At 40.4% G+C, this 22,131-nt stretch overlaps 1 protein-coding gene and 1 long non-coding RNA gene across 13 annotated transcripts in view; one reads left to right on the top strand and one right to left on the bottom strand.

Annotated features, from left to right (window-relative positions):
- Positions 1–22,131, top strand: part of LOC120100894 (uncharacterized) — a 75,164-nt gene that overhangs the window by 1,226 nt on the left and 51,807 nt on the right. For 5 of the 6 annotated variants that reach the window (XR_005501145.2, XR_010063895.1, XR_010063894.1 and 2 more), the window contains exons 2-3: positions 6,073–6,146; positions 20,256–20,396. This is a non-coding gene — a long non-coding RNA (uncharacterized LOC120100894). The remainder of the gene's footprint in view (positions 1–6,072; positions 6,147–20,255; positions 20,397–22,131) is intronic. The other variant, XR_010063897.1, reaches the window with a different exon arrangement.
- Hao2 (hydroxyacid oxidase 2) overlaps positions 6,830–22,131 on the bottom strand; it is a 32,720-nt gene continuing 17,418 nt past the window's right edge. For 3 of the 7 annotated variants that reach the window (XM_039103263.2, XM_006233025.5, XM_006233022.5), the window contains 6 exons: positions 21,266–21,417; positions 19,671–19,963; positions 18,300–18,509; positions 8,947–9,105; positions 8,562–8,631; positions 6,830–7,633 (listed from right to left, as the gene is read on the bottom strand). In XM_039103263.2, coding sequence (XP_038959191.1) covers positions 7,578–7,633; positions 8,562–8,631; positions 8,947–9,105; positions 18,300–18,509; positions 19,671–19,963; positions 21,266–21,417 — 940 coding nt within the window. In that variant the 3' untranslated portion in view covers positions 6,830–7,577. 7 annotated transcript variants of the gene reach the window in all.

Below are 22,131 nucleotides of genomic sequence, written 5' to 3' on the forward strand. Positions count from 1 at the left end.
TCGAGAAGGCCACAGATTTATTATTGGCACTATCCTAAAAATAGTTGTTTTCTGTTGTTGTTGTAAGAGTGCAGGTGACTAAAAAGAGTTTGGAGGGACAGGGCTGGGATTGTTACAAAAGCCCAATCTAATACTAATGTTTCCCTTAGGTGCATGGACTCTACCTAGGTCTAGTCTATCCACAACTCAATTTTAATCAGAGGGAATCGAGGATTATCTGACTTTCTTCCTTTTTCTTTTTTTAAAAAGTCATTGTAAAGACGAAGCTTTTACCACTAAAGGAATAAATACTATATTAGTTAATTTTGTCAACGTGGCACATGATAGAGCAGTGTTTCTTAACCTTCCTAATGCTGCGACCCTTTAATACAGTTCCTCATGTGGTGGTGAACCCCAACCATAAAATTATTTGTGTTGCTACACAAAACTGTAATTTTGCTACTGTTAAGAACTATAATATAAATATTGGTGTTTTCCAATGGTCTTAGATGACCCTTGGAGCAACACCCAAAGGGGTTGCTACCCAAAGTCTTTGAGTCATCTTGGAAGAGAAACCTCAATTGAAAAAAAAATGTTTTTATTGAATTGCCTTGAAGGCAAGTCTATGAAGCATTTTGGCTGATATGGGAGGTCCCAGCTATGGGGCAATGTCAGCCCTGAACAGATGGTCTTTGGTTGTATTTTTAAAAGGCAACCTGATTGAGCCATGGAAAGCGAGCCAATAAGCAGCATTCCTCCATGGTCCTGCCTCCATGGTCCCGCCTCCATGGTCCCACCTCCATGGCTTTGCTTTGAGTTAGGCTCTTATTTCCCTCAATGGTGACTATAACATGGAAATGTAAGTTGAACAACTCCTTTCCCAAGCTGCTTTGTGTGACAATGTTTTATCACACAGACAGTTTACTCAGAACCACATACAAGTGATCATGGACGAAGAACACAGATTCAGCTTTTCGCAAATGCCATGTTCCTCTGTGGAAGGGGTTACATGGAATTTTATTACTTATAGACTAAAGGGATAATGACATTCTTAGCTTTAGGGCTCAAGAAAGATAGCAGTCTGCTAAGCATATACTGTAAGGGTAATGTTTTAGTGAAGATTTCAGATAATATTCATGTATAACCCAAATAGAATTTATGCTAATAATTTAAATTTTTAAATGTTTTTTATTAGTTCTTTGAGACTTTAATATGACATCTCATGGTCATAGTCACATCCCCTGACCATGTACCCCATGCCAGCATTTCTCGGTTCTACCTTCCTTCTGACCCACACAACAGCAGCAACAGCAGCAGCAGCAACAACAACAACAACAACAACATCTTCCTTTTCTTCCCCCCCCCTTCTCCTTAATCCATTGAGACCAATGTGCTGGTCAAACATTTTTGAAAGTATGGCTTTCTACTGGAGCATGGTAGACCTACCAGGAGCTCTACTCTTGGATGGAACTGTCCCTCCCTCTTCAAACAGTCAAATAATTGCAAATTGCTCTTCAGCTAGGGATGAGAGTTGGTCTGTCTTGTGTTTGTACAGGCTTTAAGCATGCTTTCATAACCATTCTCTGTATGTCTTTCTTGCCGTGTCCAGAAGACTCTGCTTTCTTGTTGCTGTCAGCAGTGTCTGGCTCTTATACTCTTTCTGCTCCCTTTTCTGCAGTGAATTCTGGGACTTTGGAGGAGGGGCTGCGTCATGTATGTTTTATTTAGAGCTGGGTATTCTTGACCAGGGTGCTCTCTCTCTCTCTCTCTCTCTCTCTCTCTCTCTCTCTCTCTCTCTCTCTCTCTCTCGTGTGTTCGTGTGTGTGTGTGTGTGTGTGTGTGTGTGTGTGTGTGTGTGTGTGTTTCAGAAAGCTTCTGCAATGGTAGGTTTCCATGTGATCAAGGTCTTTTTAAATAGATAACCACAAGGATTTAGTTCACTTGGTAAATGTCAGATTTTCAAAGGAACCAAAAATACCCCATGATATTTTGGCTCCAGTCTGTAATATTTTAACTCTCTGTAAATCTTGATGTTTAGCCATTTGATCTTTAGACTCTTTAACAAAAGCATTGCTTCTCTGTCTCTCTCCACTGCAACCTGTCCCTCTTCTTTCTGTCAACATCAGTTAACAAAGGGATCCAGTGATCTCAAGTCTATCGTTAGGCAGTGACATGAAATTTGAGTTTCAATAGATGAAGAACTGGGGTAGCAGACAATAGGAATGCTCAACTAGTTAGTATTGCTTACGGTGAAGATGTGGTCCGGACCATGATTATCTTAGATACAGTCCCACAGGGTAGCCTGAAGAAACGTGCATTGCTTCAGCAGCCGAGTTGCTCTCAGGCGATGGATTACTTTTGATACAGCTTATAGCTTGTTTTCAGGGCTAACCGCTCTCATTTAAGGGTAGGGCAGTTTCTGGGAGCACCTCTAAATCTTGTTCCCAAAGGGTCATCTACTCTGGACCTGGGTCAAGGCTAGGATAATATTCAGACTAGTGGCACTGCATCGTCACATTCTGCCCTGGGCTCTTGTTCCCATCTCTAACCTTCCTCCTTTCAAAATGTTTTCAGGGCCTATAGCTATGGCTGGCTGGTTAAAGGAGTGTTGTGTACTGCTCTTGAAGAATATCAGAGCTTGTTTCTGTGCACCTATGACTCACGATCCAAAACCACCTGTAACTCTAGGTCCAGAGAATTCAACACCCTCCTCTAGCCTCTGTGGGCACTTACACTCATGCATGCAGACACATGTATATATACACAATTAAAAAATTAGAAATAAGATAAAGCCCTTCAAAATATTTTAGCGAAATATTGTTTACAAAGCTTACATTATATTTTGTTTAAGCAAATTTATTTACAAAATTTATGTACTGAATGGGTCATAATTAAAATAGAAATTCAGGGGTTGGGGATTTAGCTCAGTGGTAGAGCGCTTGCCTAGGAAGCGCAAGGCCCTGGGTTCGGTCCCCAGCTCTGAAAAAAAGAACCAATAAAATAAAATAAAATAAAATAGAAATTCAAAGATATTTTACTCTTGTAAAACTATCAGCACTGTATAACTTAGCATATTTCTTACCCATGTAAAAGCCACATACCCATCAATAGTTGATACCTGCTTTCCATGTCTGTTCCTAACTCTGGGCAGAAGTCTCTACAGTTTGGTCTGTTTGAAGATTTCATATAAAGGGACTTATACAATATTTGATTATTTTGCCAACTTCTTTTGTTTAGTGTCATGTCTAAGGTTCACTTAGGGTGTGGCATCGTTCAACGCTTTGGTATTTTTTATTGATAATAATTTGGAAATGAGAAAATCACAAAGAAATAAAGTAAAAGCAAATTCCTGTTACAAGATAGTCTTGTTCACACGTGTGTGCCTCTGTCTCACCTTGGGGGATTTTACAGACTTGCACATGTGCACCTGTGTTTGTGTGTGTTCTACATTGAGATATAGGCAGATGTGGTGTTTTATCCTGCTTAATGGCACATGAATGTACTTAAAGGGGTTTCTTTTGACATTGGTGTTCCTTGAACAGATTATGTCCTTGTGACATTCCCACATGCAAATATACTACAAATAATAACTTTTTATTGTTGAAAGTTTGGGTGAATTTCTCATATTCTTACTACTAAGTAATTATAAATAATCATGAATTGAACATCACGAGAAGTTCAAAAACAAAACCCCATGTCTAATCACTTTGTGCCAATATTCTGATTTTGTAACTCCACTCTTTTGAAAAGAAGAAAGTTAATTGTCATGGTTCTTAGTCATTTATCTTTCCTTCTTGGGGATTTCTTCTCAGTTATAATATACATTAAGCCTTCACTAAGTCTAGTTCAAACTAGGTCCTCAAGAACCACAACTAGTTTTGCAAATAAGGAGTTGAAATCATTAGGTGCTGGTGAATATATAGGAAAATTTTCTATTGGTGGAACTGTAAATTAAAGCAAGTGTGTCCTTGATAAAAATCATTTGATTATTTATCACTAATTTCCAATGAGTCCTCTCAAAATATTTGAAGAGTAAATTGTTAAGATGGAGTCAAGGGGGACTGCAGGGATGGCTCTGTGTCTAAGAACACTTCCTGTTCTTGTGGAGGATTTGCCTTTGGTCCCCAGCATCCACATCGTAGCTCACAACTGTTTGTAACATTCTAGACGCTCCAACACCCGTCCAGACTTCTGGAAATAACACACATACACACATGTGGTACACATTCATGCATACAGTACATCACACACACATACATAAAATCAAATATTTTAATACAATATCAAGGTGTCATATGGCCCATCTTGCCCATAAGAATCTTGACATAAAAACCCTAATACATTTAGTATTTATTTGCATTAATCATTTTTTCCTGTTATTTGGAATTGACCCCAGAATCTCAAGCATGATGTTCAAATGCTCTACCACTGAGCTATGTTCCTCCAGGAGGAATTAGTATCTACATAGATTATTTTAAAGGCAGTTTGAGTTTCAGAGCAAAATTGGCAGGAAGTACAAGGTTCCCATAGCTACACAGCCCATAAGTGCAGAGGCTCCTTCCACCAATGTCCTAACCTGAGAGAATGCAGTTGTCACATCAGTGAATCTGCACTGGCCTGCTATCTCCGTGGCTTTGCTTCTTCCACAATGGCATATGTTTAGAATTTTAAAAGACATGGCTTTTTATCACCAGCTCCTTGCCTTTAATGACATATCTTTAAGGTTCCTCCATGTCTTTTCATGGTTTGATGACCCTCTCCCCCTGGAACCAAATAATATCTGCTATCCAACATTTATCCATTAACCTACTAGTTAGTAACCTTGGAAGTTGCCAAGTTTGGGGAGTTGTGATGGAGTTTTTGTGAAGACTCCCATATGGTTGTTTTCTATGTAGTGGACACAGATGTAAACATATTTGGGTAAACATGGTAGCTCACAGTTGCCAGTTTACTCAATAAAGATGCTTAGTTTCGTGATAAATCGTGGCAGTGCTCACACGCAATATGCATTCTTGCTAAAATTTGGTGTTGGTGTTGTTTTGACTTTGTGGTATTCCAGGAGGTCTACAGTGGTTCCTATTATTTTCATTTGTATGTCTTTAGTGTGCACGGTGTTGATCATCCTGCTATGTGACTATTTTCTATCTTCATACTTCCGTTGGTGAAGTGTCTGCTCGTGTCTTTTGTCTGCTTTCTCTCATACTTTATTGTAATAAAGGGTGCTTTTAGGTTTTAAAACACTTCTTTCTGAGATTTAATATGCATTTATTTTGAAGTAACTAGGGTAATGCCATCTTGTCTTGACTCCCTTTTGTGTCTACTTAGAAACTTCTCATCCCTCTACCCCACCACAGTCATATCTGCCTTGGCAACACATCTGAGATCTATATGGCCATAACCCTGGCCCAGATGTATTAATCAAAATAATCCATGTTTAAAAATAAAAAGGCTTCAGTTGAAAACAATTGTCATGTTATGTCTGAAATAACTATCATATTGGGACTAAACAAATGTTTGGTAAGGTTCCTCTGACCTTCACTTAACATTGTTGTAGTTGTGGGCTTTGCTTCTTTAAATGCTGTATCCCTGAACTTCAATGCCTAGGGATTTTGAGGCATGAGCCGCTCTTGGTCACTGGCAAAAATTAAGACTCTGATACTGTTAGATTTTTGGTGGTGATCCTAGCTGTTAAGGGCTTAGTCATCTCTTTAGTATGACTGATACTCTTAATTGGCTTAATAAGTATGGTATTCTGTATTTTTCTTACATGAACTTATTGCCCTCTGGGTCAGTGTGCAAGCTTTTATGTTCATGGTTCTGACACTAGGGAATACCTAACTGGTGCTTTCTTTATGTAATAGCCTTGCTTTCTTCCTTTGGAGTCTCCAGGCTATCTGTTGGAGCCTAGAAGAAAATGCAGTTTAGTTATTTTAGGTCCAGGATCCAGAAAAGACAGGACTGTCACTCAAGAAGTTGAATTCAGGGAAAACTTACATTTCTAAACAAAATAATCCTACTATCTGCTTGTCAAATTATGTTCAGACTTTGAACTATTGTGTTTTTTTTCTCTCTTGAAAACAAACAAATCTACAGAAACTCAATCAAAGCTCCAGCTGCTGAGTTTAAGGATGAAGTGTGCTATGTGGTGGCAGATGGCAGTTACTACAGTAAGTATACAGTAACTCCCAAGGAAGCTGGGGCAAATTTCACAGCATATCCATCAGTCAGGGGGAGCATGAACAAGTTAAGCTACGAAATCGTATGAAGAGGGTAAAGGTTGACATGGCCCTCTGGCTTGTTCGGATAGCTTTTTTCCCTCATGTAGCTCAGACCCACCTGCTCAGGGATTGCACTGCACATAGTAGGCCAGGCTCTCTGTGAGTCAGTAATTAAGAAAATTCCTCCAAGACATGGCTATAGGGCAATGTGATAGAAGGAGTTCTTCAGTTAGGGTTTCCTCTTCCTAGGTTACTCTGGGTTTGTGTCATATTAACGGCTAACAATAACTATGACAATCACAGGGGCCAATGAGCACTAGGTGTTTTCGTGTTGTTTCTAGTAGGATGAGAATGGTGAGACCTAAGTCATTGATGTATAAATGGAGGGATGTGGAAATCCAGGGTACCTGATGCATACATAATGCTATGTTTAGAAACACAGATCTAGGTTGTGATCAAGGGAGTCTGGGGACTGTGGAACATGTTAAAGAAGAGTAAAGTCCTTCTAGGTGTGGTCATACCCTCCTGGAAATGGGTGAAGCTTGTTTTTCATGTATGAGTTTGCACAAAACTATGTTCTTGGCTGACTTTTGGGTAGCAGAAATTTTCTCAAACTTTAATCTTCACAATTATTTTCACTCTATACACTTTATTGAAAAGGTCTAGATTTATTTGACAAAATGATTATGACCAGAATAAAGATATCTTCTTTTTCATATATCAGTAAGTGGCTGGAATAGTTAATTTAGTCATGTATCCTGGAAAATGAGTTTCAAAATCTTCCTCTTTTTTTTTGAGGTCAGCTACTGTCAATAATGGACATTAGGCAATAGATCATAACACTTCAGTAACATGCTGTGTCAGAACCTTGCATAATTCACACATTCATTTGCTCTCTGCTACATTATGACTTCATGGATTAAAGTTTATTAAATTCCAAATATTTCTTGCAGGAGGGAATGAGTAAAACATCAGGATAATGCTGTCTTCATTTTTAAATATATATTGTTGTTTTAATTGATACATAGTAATTGCACATAATTATGGCACAGTATGACGTTTCAATAATGTATAGTGTACATAATAATCAAATGAAGGTAATTGGCATGTCACACCAGATGTAACTATTTCCTTTCTTTCTGGAACATGGCTATTGGACATAGTCAATTAATTGTCAGTTATAGTTATCCTGTAGAACATTAGATGTTATTCCTTCATCCAAATGCACCCCTCTGGTAGCTGTTAGCTATCTTTTCTTCATCCATCTGGATTTCTCAAGGTAGAGGGCTCAAACTACTAGGTATGATCGGACCGAAGAAGAATAGGCTCACACACTATGTTGAAGTCTTGTCTTCCTCTTGTAGGGATCTCAGTAGGTCCTTATAATCTGGAGAACTGAATCAGGTCTGGACTAATCTCAGCAACTGACTGGCAGCCTGAAAGAATCAACCACTTTATAAGCTTGTTTCTAGGCAAGTGAGAAGACTTAGCAGGAAGAGATTTTTGAACACAGATCTAATGCATGGGTTTGATCCCGAGTTCCCAAAAAATGGCTGGAGAAAGCAACTCCCAAGAGTTATCTTTTTACCTCCACACCTGCCCCTGCACACTCTCTCTGTGTATCTTTCTCTGTTTCTATCTCTTTCACTGTATTTGTCTCTCTGTGTCTCTGTCTCTCTCTGTGTCTGTGTCTCTGTGTCTCTGTCTCTCTGTCTCTCTGTTTCTCTCTCTCTCTCTGTCTCTCTCTGTCTCTCTCTCTCTCTCTCTTTGTGTGTGTGTGTTCCCCTCTCTATTACAGAGCTCGCTCACTTCTCTTCCTTCATTGCTTGGGATGATGCATCAGGAGCAAGCCTTTCGCCTTTGTGCTCATCTTGATAAAATGTTATTTATATCAAATGTGTTTTGAAATCCTGGTTGCAAGGGAAATCAATGCATGGGAAGCTGTGATCAAGGACAGACAATGAAATAGCTGGTAGAATTTAGTCAGAGTCTGTGTAGAATTGAACTCTATGTAGCCACCTTCACCAATACACACAAAACATGAACAAAGTATATCACAAAATGTAACCAATGAGAGATTCCTTTCCTAAAATAGAAATGTAGGAAATTTCACACCGGGGGCAGAAGCCTTAGGTGGCCTACAAATTGAATCAATTTAGCACTAACACTGTCCTAGAGAAAACTACAGGGTTTCCACTGTCAGAGAGCAGTTCTTGATCTCTTTGTAGGACATTTCTATAACTGTTCAGTCTTCAGGACAGCTATCAAGTCAAGGCAAGGTTAACCAGCATGAAGGACCTTCAACTCCCATCTGTAGACCTCCCACCTGAATCTCCATTCTAGAGGAATGAGCAAAATCCATACCTGAAAGGGTCATACATCTATGGAGTTCTGCTGTTAGAATATCTAAAACTTCCTTAACACCATCTTCACCCTGAAAAGTAGAAGGGAGAGACAGAAGTTTGAAAGAACATTTGAGCTACCAGACAGTTCCATACCACGTGTACATTCAGAAGAGCTGTGGGGAAGGATAGAATCTATGGAATCAGAATAATGTAGAAGAAAAGAAACCAGTAGGGGAAGGCTGAGGTGAGGGCTGCTTAAGTCTATGGAATACTTCAGAGGCTTGAAGGTGAGGTGACCTGCAGCAGCTTTGCAAGAAAGTGAAGAAATATCTTCATTGGAAGGTGGGTTATGGAAAATGATGGGAGTGAAGCCTGAGCTCTGTATCTCATGCTAGCAAGCTTACCTTGCAGGCAAGGCCCCAAAGGATTGGTCTCCCAAGAAAAATGCACCTAGCTCCAAGGGCCAGTGCCTTCAACACATCAGTGCCAGTTCGAACCCCACCATCCATGTACACTTCAATTTTCCCTTTGACAGCAGCCACCACTTCTCTCAGAGCATCAATCTGAAACAAAAATATGCACACAGCTTCAGGTATTTCTATTTTGCTTCTTGAAAGGTCATGGGATGAGTGTCCTTGCAAAGTAGGATAGGACCAGGAAATACAAGCGAAGGCAAAGACCTTCATAAAGACCTTCTCTCCAACTGTGCTTTCATCTAAGGGAACTCAGGGCGCTGCTCCTGAAGCCTGGAGACTTCTGAGGACTGGAAGCTCCTGCTCACTGATCTCCAGAAGACTTCTCTAGTCCTATGAGGATGAGGACAGCAGGTCCCACCTGAAGCCTGGGACAAGGATCCTTGAAGAGATGGTTCTGAGCTGCCTTGGGTTATTATCTGTACTTCTCTAAAGGAAACTGGGAGAGAGGAATTGAAATAGAGCCCTCAGACTCTGACACTGGGCAAAGAACCTATTAGAATGCTGCCTCAGACTGAGCCTGATGATGATGATGATGACGACGACGATGATGATGATGGTGGTGGTGGTAGTGGTGGTGGTGATGATGGTGGTGGTGGTGGTGATGCTGCTGCTGCTGAATAACAGGGAGAAAACAACTTTGTCCTTTGACGTGTGTATGGAGGAAGCATTGGGTGTAGTTTGGACTTACATGTAATAACTGGAGAAAACTCATGTCCAAGTTTTATTTGGAGTATCTGTGATGCTACAAAAAGGAAATAAACATATTGACAAAAGCTCCTCTAGTCACACTCACTAGTGCAGTTGACAATGATTTAGAAATAGAGTGGAGAAGCCAAATGTGGTGGTGCTTACAAACTCAGCACCCAGGAAGCAGAGACGAAGAGAACCAGGAGCTCAGTGCCAGCCTGGGCTACCTAAGGCCACATAAGTTACCTCAGAGGAATCAAAACTAGGGCCTCTGAGATGTTTCTGCAGTGGAAAGCACTTGGTGCACCCACCCATACACATACACACAGGTGAACACACACACACACACACACACACACACACACACACACACACACACACACCCAAACAAAGTACAAAGCAAAGTGATAGAAATTAATTCAGCTTAGGGTACAGACTAGTCCATTTTTCAATAGATCCACACAGAATATTCACTGCAGTTCTCTGAGAAGGCTGCCTATGGCTTGCAGGAGGAAATACAGTGACAGCATTTGCTATGGAAACACACAGAATGGGCAGCTGGTCTCTTGTAAGGACTTTCTTTCACAGATGCAACTGTGAGGGGCCTTCTTTGTTCAGGGTTAAAGGTGAGCCGGAATTGTTGATAAGGCTGAAATCAAAAGCTGCATTCTGGTCCTTAAGCTTGCTTCCTTGTTGGTTTGTTCCTCTCGTTTGAGTCATGGTTCAGAGAGAGCAATATTATGTCAAGGCTATCTCCACCGAGGTTTTCAACTTTTTACTCATTGAAAGTAATTATATGAGAAGAAATGAGAAAAGCAGAGTCAAACCCCATTATTAACAATAAGGCCCTATTCACTCTGTGAGCAAGCAGGTTTGTTAGCCTGATTCCGGGAGAGAAGGGACCCCTTGCAGCTCCATGTTCCTTAATTTCCCTTGTCTTCTCCTGTCTTAGGAAGAAGGAAGCATAACTGTACCTTCCAATCCAGCTTTCACTAAGAGACACAGAAGAGTGAGCCTCTCACCAGACAGACCTGTCTGTCTACTGCCTGCTCTCCCTAATGAGGGCCTAGTGGAGGAGTGATGGGTATCAGAAATCATTCAATTCCACAAGCCTTAAGCCACAAGAGAGCGGCTTGGACATTTCTGCTTCTCTCAGAATCTAACTTTGAAATAATTAACCAGGCAGACATCTCGAGGCCCCAGGATAGACTGCCACCTCTGCACACCTCAGCCCACATCCCTGGTCCAGGGGAAACTGCACAGTGCCTCTGGACAGAAGGATATAGGACAGGCAACCGCCGGTACCCACGATTCTGGTCTGCATCCAGGACCAAACTGATCCTGCCAAACAGCTCCCTGCACTCAAAATCCCGTGCGGGAGAATTGTGGACACTCCTGAGAAGTCAGAGGAGAATACCCTCTGCCCACAGTCCAGACCCAAGTGGGAATCTCATAGTGCCAACTGTGCCCACTGGGTGCAAGGACCTACAAGAGCAGTCAGGGGCAGGACCCTTTGATTCCTGCCCATGCCTAGAACTGAAGATAGTCTCCAGGAGCTCCGACATACCTGAAATCAGAGCACCTATTCTCAGGAAAGGCTGAAAGAAAACAGGAAAACAGTTCTACAAGAGTGCTGTAGAGGAGAGGCCTACAGCAGTGCCAAGTCACTCCCAGAAACAGCAAGACAAGTAAACACCAGAGGCAACCCAATGGCTAGAGGCAAGCACAGGAACCTAATCCACAGAAACCAAGACTACTTAGCATCATCAGAGCCCAGTACTCCCACCAAAGGAAATACTGGATATCCAAACACACCAGAAAAGCAATATTTAGATTTGAAATCACATTTTTTTATAATAATGGAGGACGTGTAAAGACATAAAGAACTCCCTTAGAGAAATGCAGGAAAGCACAAGTGAGCAAGTAGAAGCCTTTAGAGAGGAAACACAAAAATCACTGAAAGAATTACAGGAAAACACAACCAAACAGGTAGAGGAATTGAAAATGGAAATAGAAACAATAAAGATAGCACAAAGGGAGACAACCCTGGATATAGAAACCAAAGGAAGAGAGAAGCAGCCGTAGACACAAGCATCAACAACAGAATACAAGAGATAGAAGCGAGAATCTCAGGGGCAGAAGATACCATAGAAAACATCAACATAACTGTCAAAGATAATATAAAATGCAAAAAGCTCCTAGCCCAAAACATACAAGAAATCCAGCACACAATGAGAGGATCAAACATAAGGATAATAGGTATAGAACAGGTGAAGACTCCCAACTTAAAGGGCCAGTAAATATATTCAACAAAATTATAGAAGAAAACTTCCCTAACCTAAAGAAAAAGATGTCCATAAACATACAAGAAGCCTACAGAACTCCAAATAGATTGGACCAGAAGAGAAATTCCTCCCATCACATAATAGTTAAAACAACAAATACACAAAACAAAGAAAGAATATTAAAAGCAGTAAGGGCAAAAGTCAAGTGACATATAAAGGCAAATCTATAAGAATTACACCAGACTTCTCACCAGAGACTATGAAAGCCAGAAGATCCTAGACAGATGTCATACGTACCCTAAAAGAACACAAATGCCAGCCCAAGTTACTGTATCCAGCAAAACTTTCAATTAACATAGATGGAGAAACCAAGATATTCCATGACAAAACCAAATTTACACAATATCTTTCTACAAATCCAGCCATACAAAGGATAATACATGGAAAACTCCAACACAAGGAGAGAAACTACACCGTACAGAAAGCAAGAATATAATTTCCTTGCAATGAAACCAAAAGAGACAAACAAACATAATTCCACCTCTAACAATGAAAAAAAAACCAGGAAGCAACAATCACTATTCTTTAATCTCTCTGAACATCAACAGACTCAATTCCCCAATAAAAAGACATAGACTAACAGACTGGATACGTAAAGAGGACCCAGCATTGTGCTGTATGCAGGAAACACACCTCAGAGACAAAGACAGATGCTACCTCAGAATAAATGGCTGGAAAACAATTTTCCAAGCAAATGGACCCAAGAAACAAGCTGTAGTTGCCATTCTAATATCAAATAAAATTGACTTTCAAACAAGAGTCATTAAAGAAGATAAGGAAGGACACTTAATATTTATCAAAGGAAAAATCCACCAAGATGAACTCTCAATCCTAAATTCCTATGCTCCAAAGGGAAGGGCACCTACATTCATAAAAGAAACCTTACTAAAGCTCAAAGCACACACTGCAAATCACACGATAATAGTAGGAGATTTCAACACCTCATTCTCATCACTGGACAGATCATGGAAACAGAAATTAAACCGAGACATAGAGAAACTAACAGAAGTTATGAATCAATTGGATTTAGCAGATATTTATAGGCCATTCCATTCTAAAACAAAAGGACAGAACTTCTTCTCAGCACCTCATGGAACCTTCTCCAAAATTGACCATATAATTGGTCACAAAACAGACCTCAACATATACAGGAAGATAGAAATAACCTCATGCATCCTATCAGATCACCATGCACTAAGACTGGTCTTCAATAACAACAATAATGACAGAAAGCTCACACATATTTGGAAGTTGAACAATGCTCTGCTCAATGACAACTTGGCCAAGGAAGAAATTCAAGATTTCTTAGAGTTTAATGAAAATGAAGAGACCACATTCCCAAACTTATGGGACAGAATGAAAGCGGTACTAAGAGGAAAACTCATAGCTCTGAGTGCATGCAAAAAGAAACAGGAGAGAGCATATGTCAGCAGGTTGACAGCACACCTAAAAGCTCTAGAACAAAAAGAAATAAATAAAACCAAGAGGAGTAGAAGGCAGGAAATAATCAAACTCAGTGCTGAAATCAACCAAGTAGAAATGAAAAGGAATATACAAAGAATCAACAAAACCAGGAAGTAGTTCTTTGAGAAAATCAACAAGATAGATAAATCCTTAGCCAGACTAACCAGAGGTCACAGAGAGGGTGTATCCAAATTAAAATCAGAAATGAAAAGGGAGACATAACAAAAGAATCTGAAGAAATTAAAATAATCACCATATCCTACTATAAAAACCTATATTCAACAAAACGAGAATCTGGAGGAAATGGATAATTTCCTAGACAGATACCAGGTACCAAAGTTAAAGCAGGAACAGATAAACCAGTTAAACAACCCCATTACTCCTAAAGAAATAGAAGCAGTTATTAAAAGTCTCCCAACCAAAATGAGTCAAGGTCCAGATGGGTTCAATGCAGAATTCTATCAGACCTTCATAGAAGACCTCATACCAATACTGTCCAAACTATTCCACAAAATTGAAACGGACATAGCACTACCAAATTCCTTCTATGAAGCCACAATTACTCTTATACCAAAACCACACAAAGACCCAACAAAGAAAGAGAACTTCAGACCAATCTCCCTTATGAATATCGACGCAAAAATACTCAATAAAATTCTGGCAAACCGAATCCAAGAGCACATCAAAACAATCATCCACCATGATGAAGTAGGCTTCATCCCAGGCATGCAGGGATGGTTTAATATACGGAAAACCATCAACGTGATCCATTATATAAACAAACTGAAAGGACAAAACCACATGATCATTTCATTAGATGCTGAGAAAGCATTTGACAAAATTCAACACCCCTTCATGATAAAAGTCTTGGAAAGATCAGGAATTCAAGGCCCATATCTAAATATAGTAAAAGCCATATACAGCAAACCAGTAGCCAACATCAAAATAAATGGAGAGAAACTTGAATCAATCCCACTAAAATCAGGGGCTAGACAAGGCTGCCCACTCTCTCCCTACTTATTCAATATAGTACTCGAAGTCCTAGACAGAGCAATCAGGCAGCGAAAGGAGGTCAAAGGGATACAAATTGGAAGGGAAGAAATCGAAATATCACTATTTGTAGATGATATGATAGTGTACTTAAGTGACCCCAAAAGTTCCTCCAGAGAACTACTTAACCTGATAAACAACTTCAGCAAAATGTCAGGGTAGAAAATTAACTCAACAAATCAGTAGCCTTCCTCTACTCAAAGGATAAACAGCCTGAGAAAGAAATTAGGGAAATGACACCCTTCACAATGGTCCCAAATAACATAAAATATCTTGGTGTGACTTTAACCAAGCAAGTGAAAGATCTGTATGACAAGAACTTCAAGTCTCTGAAGTAAGAAATTGAGGAAGATCTCAGAAGATGGAAAGATCTTCCATGCTCATGGATTGGCAGGATTAATATATTAAAGATGGCCATTTTCCTAAAAGCAATCTACAGATTCAATGCAATCCCCATCAAAATTCCTACTCACTTCTTTATAGAGATAGAAAGAGCCATTTGCAAATTCATTTGGAATAACAACAAACTCAGGATAGTGAAAACTATACTCAACAATAAATGAACTTCTGGGAACTATCCCTGACGTCAAGCAGTATTACAGAGCAATAGTCATAAAAACTGTATGGTATTGGTACAGAGACAGACAGGTAGATCAGTGGAACAGAATTGAAGACCCAGAAATGAATCCACACACCTATAGCCACTTTATCTTTGACAAAGGAGCTAAAACCATCCAGTGGAAGAAAGATAGTATTTTCAACACATGGTGCTGGTTTAACTGGAGGTCAGCATGTAGAAGAATGCAAATTGATCCATTCTTATCACCCTGTACAAAGCTTGAGTCCAAGTGGATGAAGGACCTCCACACCAAACCAGATACAATCAAACTAATAGAAGAAAAAGTGAGGAAGAGTCTCAAACACATGGACACTGGGGAAAATTTCCTGAACAAAACACCAATGGCTTATGCTCTAAGATCAAGAATCAAGAAATGGGACCTCATAGAACTGCAATGTTTTTGTAAAGCAAAAGACACTGCCATTTGGACAAAATGGCAACCAGCAGATTGGGAAAAGATCTTTACCAACCCTACATCTGATAGAGGGCTAATATCCAAAATATACAAAAAACTCAAAAGTTAGACTCCAGACAGCCAAATCACCCTATTAAAAAATGTGGTACAAAACAAAATGAAACATTTTCAACTGAGGATTATTGAATGGCCAAAAAGCACCTAAAGAAATGTTCAACATCCTTAGTCATCAGGGAAATGCAAATCCAAACAACCCTGAGATTCCACCTCACACCAATGAGAATGGCTTAGATCAAAAACTCAGGTGGCAGCAGATGCTGGCGAGGATGCGTAGAAAGAGGAGCACTACTTCATTGTTGGTGGGATTGCAGACTGATACAACCACTCTGGAAATCAGTCTGGAGGTTCCTCAGAAAATTGGACATTACACTACCTGAGGACCCAGCTATACCTCTCTTGGGCATATACCCCAAAGATGCTCCAACATACAACCAAGACACATGCTCCACCATGTTCATAGCATCCTTCTTTACAATAGTCAGAAGCTGGAAAGAACCCAGATGCCCTTTAATGGAGGAATGGATTTAAAAAAATGTACATCTAGACAATGGCATACTACTCAGCTATCAAAAACAATGATTAGTGAAATACATAGGGAAATGGAATGAACTAGAAAATATTATCCTGAGTGAGGTTACTCAATCACAGAAAAACACACTTGGTATGCAGTCATCGTTAAGTGAATATTAGCCAAAACTCAAATTACCCAAGATGCAATCTACAGACCACAGGAAGCTCAAGAAGAAGGATGACCAAAATGCAGATGCTCCCACTCTTTCTTAAAAGGGGGGAAATATTCATAGGAGGGAATATGGAAGCAAAGTTTAGAGCAGCGACTGAAGGAATGGCCATTCAGAACTTCATGCATATGTGGCCCATATATATTCAGCCACCAAAACCAGATAAGATTGATGAAGCTAAAAATTGCATGCAGAAAGGGACTGGATATAGATCTCTCCTGAGAGACACATCCAGAGCATGTCCAATACAGAGGTCAATGCTAGCAGCAAACCACTGAACTGAGAACAGGACCCCCTTCGGGGGCATTAGAGGAAGGATTGAAAGAGTTGAAAGAGCTTACAACCCCATAAAAACAACAATGCCAACCAACCAGAGCTCCCAGGTACTAGACCACTACCCAAAGACTATACATGGACTGACCCTGGGCTCCAACTGCATATGTAGCAGAGAATAGCCTTGTTGAAGCACCAGTGGAAGGAAAAGCCCTTGATCTTGCCAAGGTTGGACCCCCTAGTGCAGGGGAATATGGGGGAGGGCAATAAGGGGATGTATAGGGGGAATACCTGTATGGGGCATAAGGAGGGGAGGGAATGGGGGCTTATGGAGAGGAAACCGGGAAGGGGAATAACCTTTGAAATGTAAGTAAAGAAATATATAATAAAAAATTAAAAAATAATCAAGTTAAGATATTAATTTTAAGGATGTTACTGATTCATTGTTTAAAAATAGTTAAATAAATAAATAAATAATAAGTAAATAAGCTAGATATAGTGTGTAAAGGCCTCTAATTTCCTGCCTCAGGGAACAGAGATGGGAAGATCAAGGACCCAAACCTAGTATGGGCTATCTGGTGTGACCTTGTCACAATCAAACAACAAACCAACAAATGGAAGAAAAAGCAACAGAGTAAGGAAATACTGGAATCAAAGCAGATGTTTGACAGCAAGGGGTTGATTATATAAACTCTCTATTCGTGAGACATTGTTAAAAGGAAGAGAGACTTATATTGAAATAAAAGTATGTGCCTGATACAGTAGATAACTGAAAAGAAGGAAATTATGAAACATATTAATATATTTTAAACCAGAAAAAAAGATGTATTTGAATTAACAAGCATCAAGACAATAACACCAATGATTGTGGCAAAATTAGAGATGTAAAAAACAATTTCCTTTTTGTTCATGGATATTTTCATAAGAGGTCAAAGGAACTGAGGAAGAAAAAGCTTCACTTTGTTAAATTGAGACATGCATTACTGGAAGAACCTTTGGAGAAACAATAGCATAAATATGTCTATGAAGAAAAATTAACTAGTTTCCACATAAAGACTCTTTCTCAACTCTTCTTTCCTCATTTTCTTTCTCCTAATCGCCATGCACAACAGATATATATTTGTGAGCTAATGTAGGGTGTTATAGATTCAGCAAAAGATTCGTCAGCGTACTACGGGACTAGTGCATCTGGCATTGCACTTCTACTTTGGAAAATGTCTCTCCTTCCTGCATTGTGTCAAATAGGAAAACTTGAAAGTTCCAAAGTCTATGAAGATACATTAGCTTCAATCCAATCACTGCTGGCAGAAGACAGGGTCCTCGATGCCTTTCAAACATCTCCCTTGGTCCATTGTGAATGGGTACTCATTAGTCGATGTCTCTCAACTCTGGCATCCCTAACTGTAAAGTATGGATATATCTATTTTGTAGTGGTGTCACAAAGTTTAGATATGTTACACACAGTTTAGGAAAATAATCAGATGAACACTAGGCTCTTATTAGTGATTAACCCATCCTTAAGATTCATTGGCAATACCTGTGATAAGACAGAGGGCAATGTGCACCAGATAGTAGGGAGCGTTGGCATAGAACATTCAGACATACCCCTCTGATGTCATCCTACTTACTGAAGCAGAAACCTCATCAAGCTGCCTCCCACCATGGTTGGAAACAACGATGCCTTGGACGTTGTGCTTCATTGCTAACTCTGCATCCTCTTTCGTCAAAATCCCTTTGAGGATAATGGGCAACCGAGTTATACTCTGAAGCAAGGAAAGATCATTCCAGCAGAAAGATGCTTTCGGAAAAGACACGGGGACAGACTGTGTGGGCTTTTCCTGTAGGGAATTAGAAGATGACTCTTAGTCTGAAATGAATGCTCACATAACTTGATTTACTCACAAGATGAGGTGCATTTGCAGCACTGTCATAGACTATGAAAACTGAACAGTGCCACTCAACACTGATGCTATTTCCTCTCCCAAAAGCTGCATGAAGAATTTCTACTTTCGATTGCTCGTTCACTGACCATTATTCAACAACTTTGCTTGATAATTATTTTAAGATCTAGATAGACACAATAACAGGCAAGATATTAACTGTACTTTAAAAGGGTGTGGTATGTGGTATGTGGTATGTGAGACGAGTTAAGAAACATATCCAAGGACACAGTGACATTTTATGGTTTAGCTATCCATGGGCTAACAAAACCAAAGCAAAAAGGATCTTAAACCAGGCACTGCTTATTATCTAGCCTTGGCTCACACTATGCAGCATATATCCTTAAATTCTAATGTTCAGGGACACACAGAGGAATCTTAGCGGCCCACTGGCTGAAAAGCTGACTTATCTTAGCCATGATTTTTGCTCTCAAGGACATGCCATCTTCTTCAGTCAGAATTTAATGAAGGAAGTGATCACAGTAGTTCCTCAATTGAAAGGTTTCCAAAAGATATGTTGCAGTGCTAGGTTTTCAAGGCAGTAGATTAGGGCCCCAGCTGGCTAGACTGACTGGCTCTACAATTGTGCTGAGCGTCCTCTCTAGAGAGTCAGTTTGCCTGTACCTCCTATGTGAAATTATCACTTTCTGAACCCACCAAGAAACAGAAAGTATGAGAATAACACTTTGGTTTGCTCTCCAGTTCCTGCAAAACTCCTCCCTAAGGCTCCCCTGTCTCCCAACCTCAGCCCTGGCTTGAGCATCATCTGCGATAATAGACTGAGCAGTTCCAGAGGTGTGAGCATTCGGTCATGAGTTCTGGGTCCTGGAAAGCAAAAATCCAGGTCAGACTCTGTAACTGCTACACTTCCAATGTCTGCCACAACAAGGCAGGTAGGGGAGAGTATTTGCAGAAAGGAAGGTAAGAAAGAGGGAGGGAGGGAGAGGTGGATGGATGAATAGTTGTATGAAGGAAGAATGGAGAGAAAGAAGGAGGGACACTAATCATCTTTTTTTATCCTAAATCCTTCTTAAAATAAATGCCAATTGAGTCTGATACCTTTCTCACCTCTTTGAGGGCTCGGAGATCCTTCAACAATATGTTTGCCTCCAAATTCAGCTGGTTTCTCTTGTCCCGTCGCCTATTGCCAAGTACAGGCGTATCTATAGTGATCACCAAAGCTTTGAAACCCAAGGCTTCTGCCCTCTGAACCATCTGCTTGTTGAAGTCCCAGTCTGACTTCATGTAGAGTTGGAACCAACGAAAGCCTTCGGGGGCAGCAGCAACAATATCTTCCAGGGAATAGCTGGCATAACTGCTGATGACATAGCAGATGTTGGCCTCCTGAGCAGCTGGAAAGCAAGGGGTATGATCTAGTCTGAGGCACAAAGCTGTTCTGACCTAGCCTCTGGCCAGGTTGCCCAGTGAGCGGAGAGAAAGCTTGAGTTCAATTCTACTTCCCCTTGTGAGATGGCATGGTTCAATGGAGAAGGTTAGTGTTTGTGTTCTCTTCTGTGTAAGCTGCTCTGTAGGGGCTCTTTGGCTTTGAGACTTAGTTCCTTTATTTGTTAAATGGGAAAGGTACTAATAAATGTCATATATACTGAAATTGTTATTTCTCATTTTCTATTGTGATCATTTCAGTGTATCTCTCCAGGACATTGATCTCACTGTGAAACTACATCCATGGCCAGAGAATTTGTTCTAATCAAAGATTGATGCCAATTCCTCATGACAGCAGGAGACAGCTTATTTCACTCCACTACTAGACAACACAGTAGTAAGGTAAGTCAACCGTCTTCATATATGACATTAATGCTTCCACTTAGCTGTGACTGTTTGTCTCGGGAATTCTCAGGCTGATTGCCTCATGTATCATGAAGTCCATAGGGAAAAAAATCAGAAGGCTTCTGAGAAACACACACACACACACACACACACACACACACACACACACACACACACACAACCATATTTGGCCTGGAATCAATAAAATGGACTTCCAAGAATATGTTCAGTCCTATATCTTCTCATTCATTACTGTTACTATCCATGGTGTTATTTGTGGAGGTCACAGGGATAGACCTCTCTGGGGTTTACTAGGAAGGAGCTAAAACCTCTGAAAACCTTTTTGTTATACAAGATGACAAGGTCAATCAAGAAGAGACAAGGACTTCTTAGAAAAGGTTAGCTATCAAGCCCTGTGTAAGGATTTAGGGGCAATTACTCCTCATCTTAAATATAAACTCAGAATTCAGTCCCATCTCTAGCCCCTAAAACTTCAGAGAGGGCCCTTTCTCAGTGCCATGCTTAGTACCTCCCTCTGAGGTACACCTTTTCCCTTGGTCTGATTCAGGGGCTTTGGGCACCCCTCTTTCAAGGGAGAACGTGAGGTCTCAGCACCTCTTATTTATCAACAGCTCCTCTTTCACTGGGATCATTATTATGGACAGCGAGCATTCCCACAGTATACGTCAGTGTCACACAGCTGTGGCTTATGCAGTCTCTTAGTCACCATTCCTAATCCCCACGGGACTGATGTCCCTAAGATCTTTCCATAAGAGGTCTTGATGCTCCCTACCACTTATCTGGGTGAGATATCTCATTCATTCTGGCCTTCTGGAAAGGCAGTCTTCAGGCGAGATGATCCATACCTCTAGCTGTGCTCTTTTCTCCATCCGGCCAGGCAATGGAGTGAAAGGCTGTGGGTGAGATGCAGATGGGAGCACTGATCTCCTGCCCTTGGATTGTGGTCCTGGTGTCCACCTTTGACATATCTCTCAGGTATCGGGGGCGGAGGCGGATTCTGCACTAGCCAGACAATACAGTGGATTATTTTCCAGCATGGCTGAGGCTTCTGGAGCTGGGACCCTAATTCACAATGCAGATCTAAGCAGACTTAGATTGCTGAGCCCTTCTTAGGATAAGTTTGCTGATCCCAAATAAGCAGCATAGGCTTAGGAGGAGGAGAATTTCCAGGAAACCATTGCCTACATTAACCCGGTTCCATTTAAATTGTTGGTGAACCAAAATCCAACTTAGCTTCTGTCTTGTGCTGTTAGAGCACAATGTCTTGACTCTCAGTGATTAGATGCTTAGTTTATTTAGTCTTTATCAGTAATGACTAGACAGGGAAAGAAAATTTCAGGCATCCCCAGAAAGAAAGACAAGGCAATCAAGAGTCCAAATCCTAGAAAACAATCATGTCCCTCATCTGATCCTCAGGGAACTAATTTATTTGATGTATATACTGCTTTATGGGAGGTAGGGTAATTCACAAATGATATCTAAAACATTATTTTAGAGCACATGGAAACTTGAAAATTTTGTTGTTGACTAGTATATGCTGCAACCCTTAGCTTTCGAGTCCAATTTTCACCCAAATCAATCTTCCATTATCCCTAAACATCTTTTAATGTCATTTTCTCCAAACTTGAGTCCTCTCTCCCCCTTTACATTTTTCTCCTCCAAGACAGCATTTTTGGGAGCTCAGGACATCTAGATCTGCATGCAGCTTTCT

The sequence above is a fragment of the Rattus norvegicus genome, chromosome 2 (assembly GCF_036323735.1).
Source record: "Rattus norvegicus strain BN/NHsdMcwi chromosome 2, GRCr8, whole genome shotgun sequence".
Classification (NCBI taxonomy): domain Eukaryota; kingdom Metazoa; phylum Chordata; class Mammalia; order Rodentia; family Muridae; genus Rattus; species Rattus norvegicus.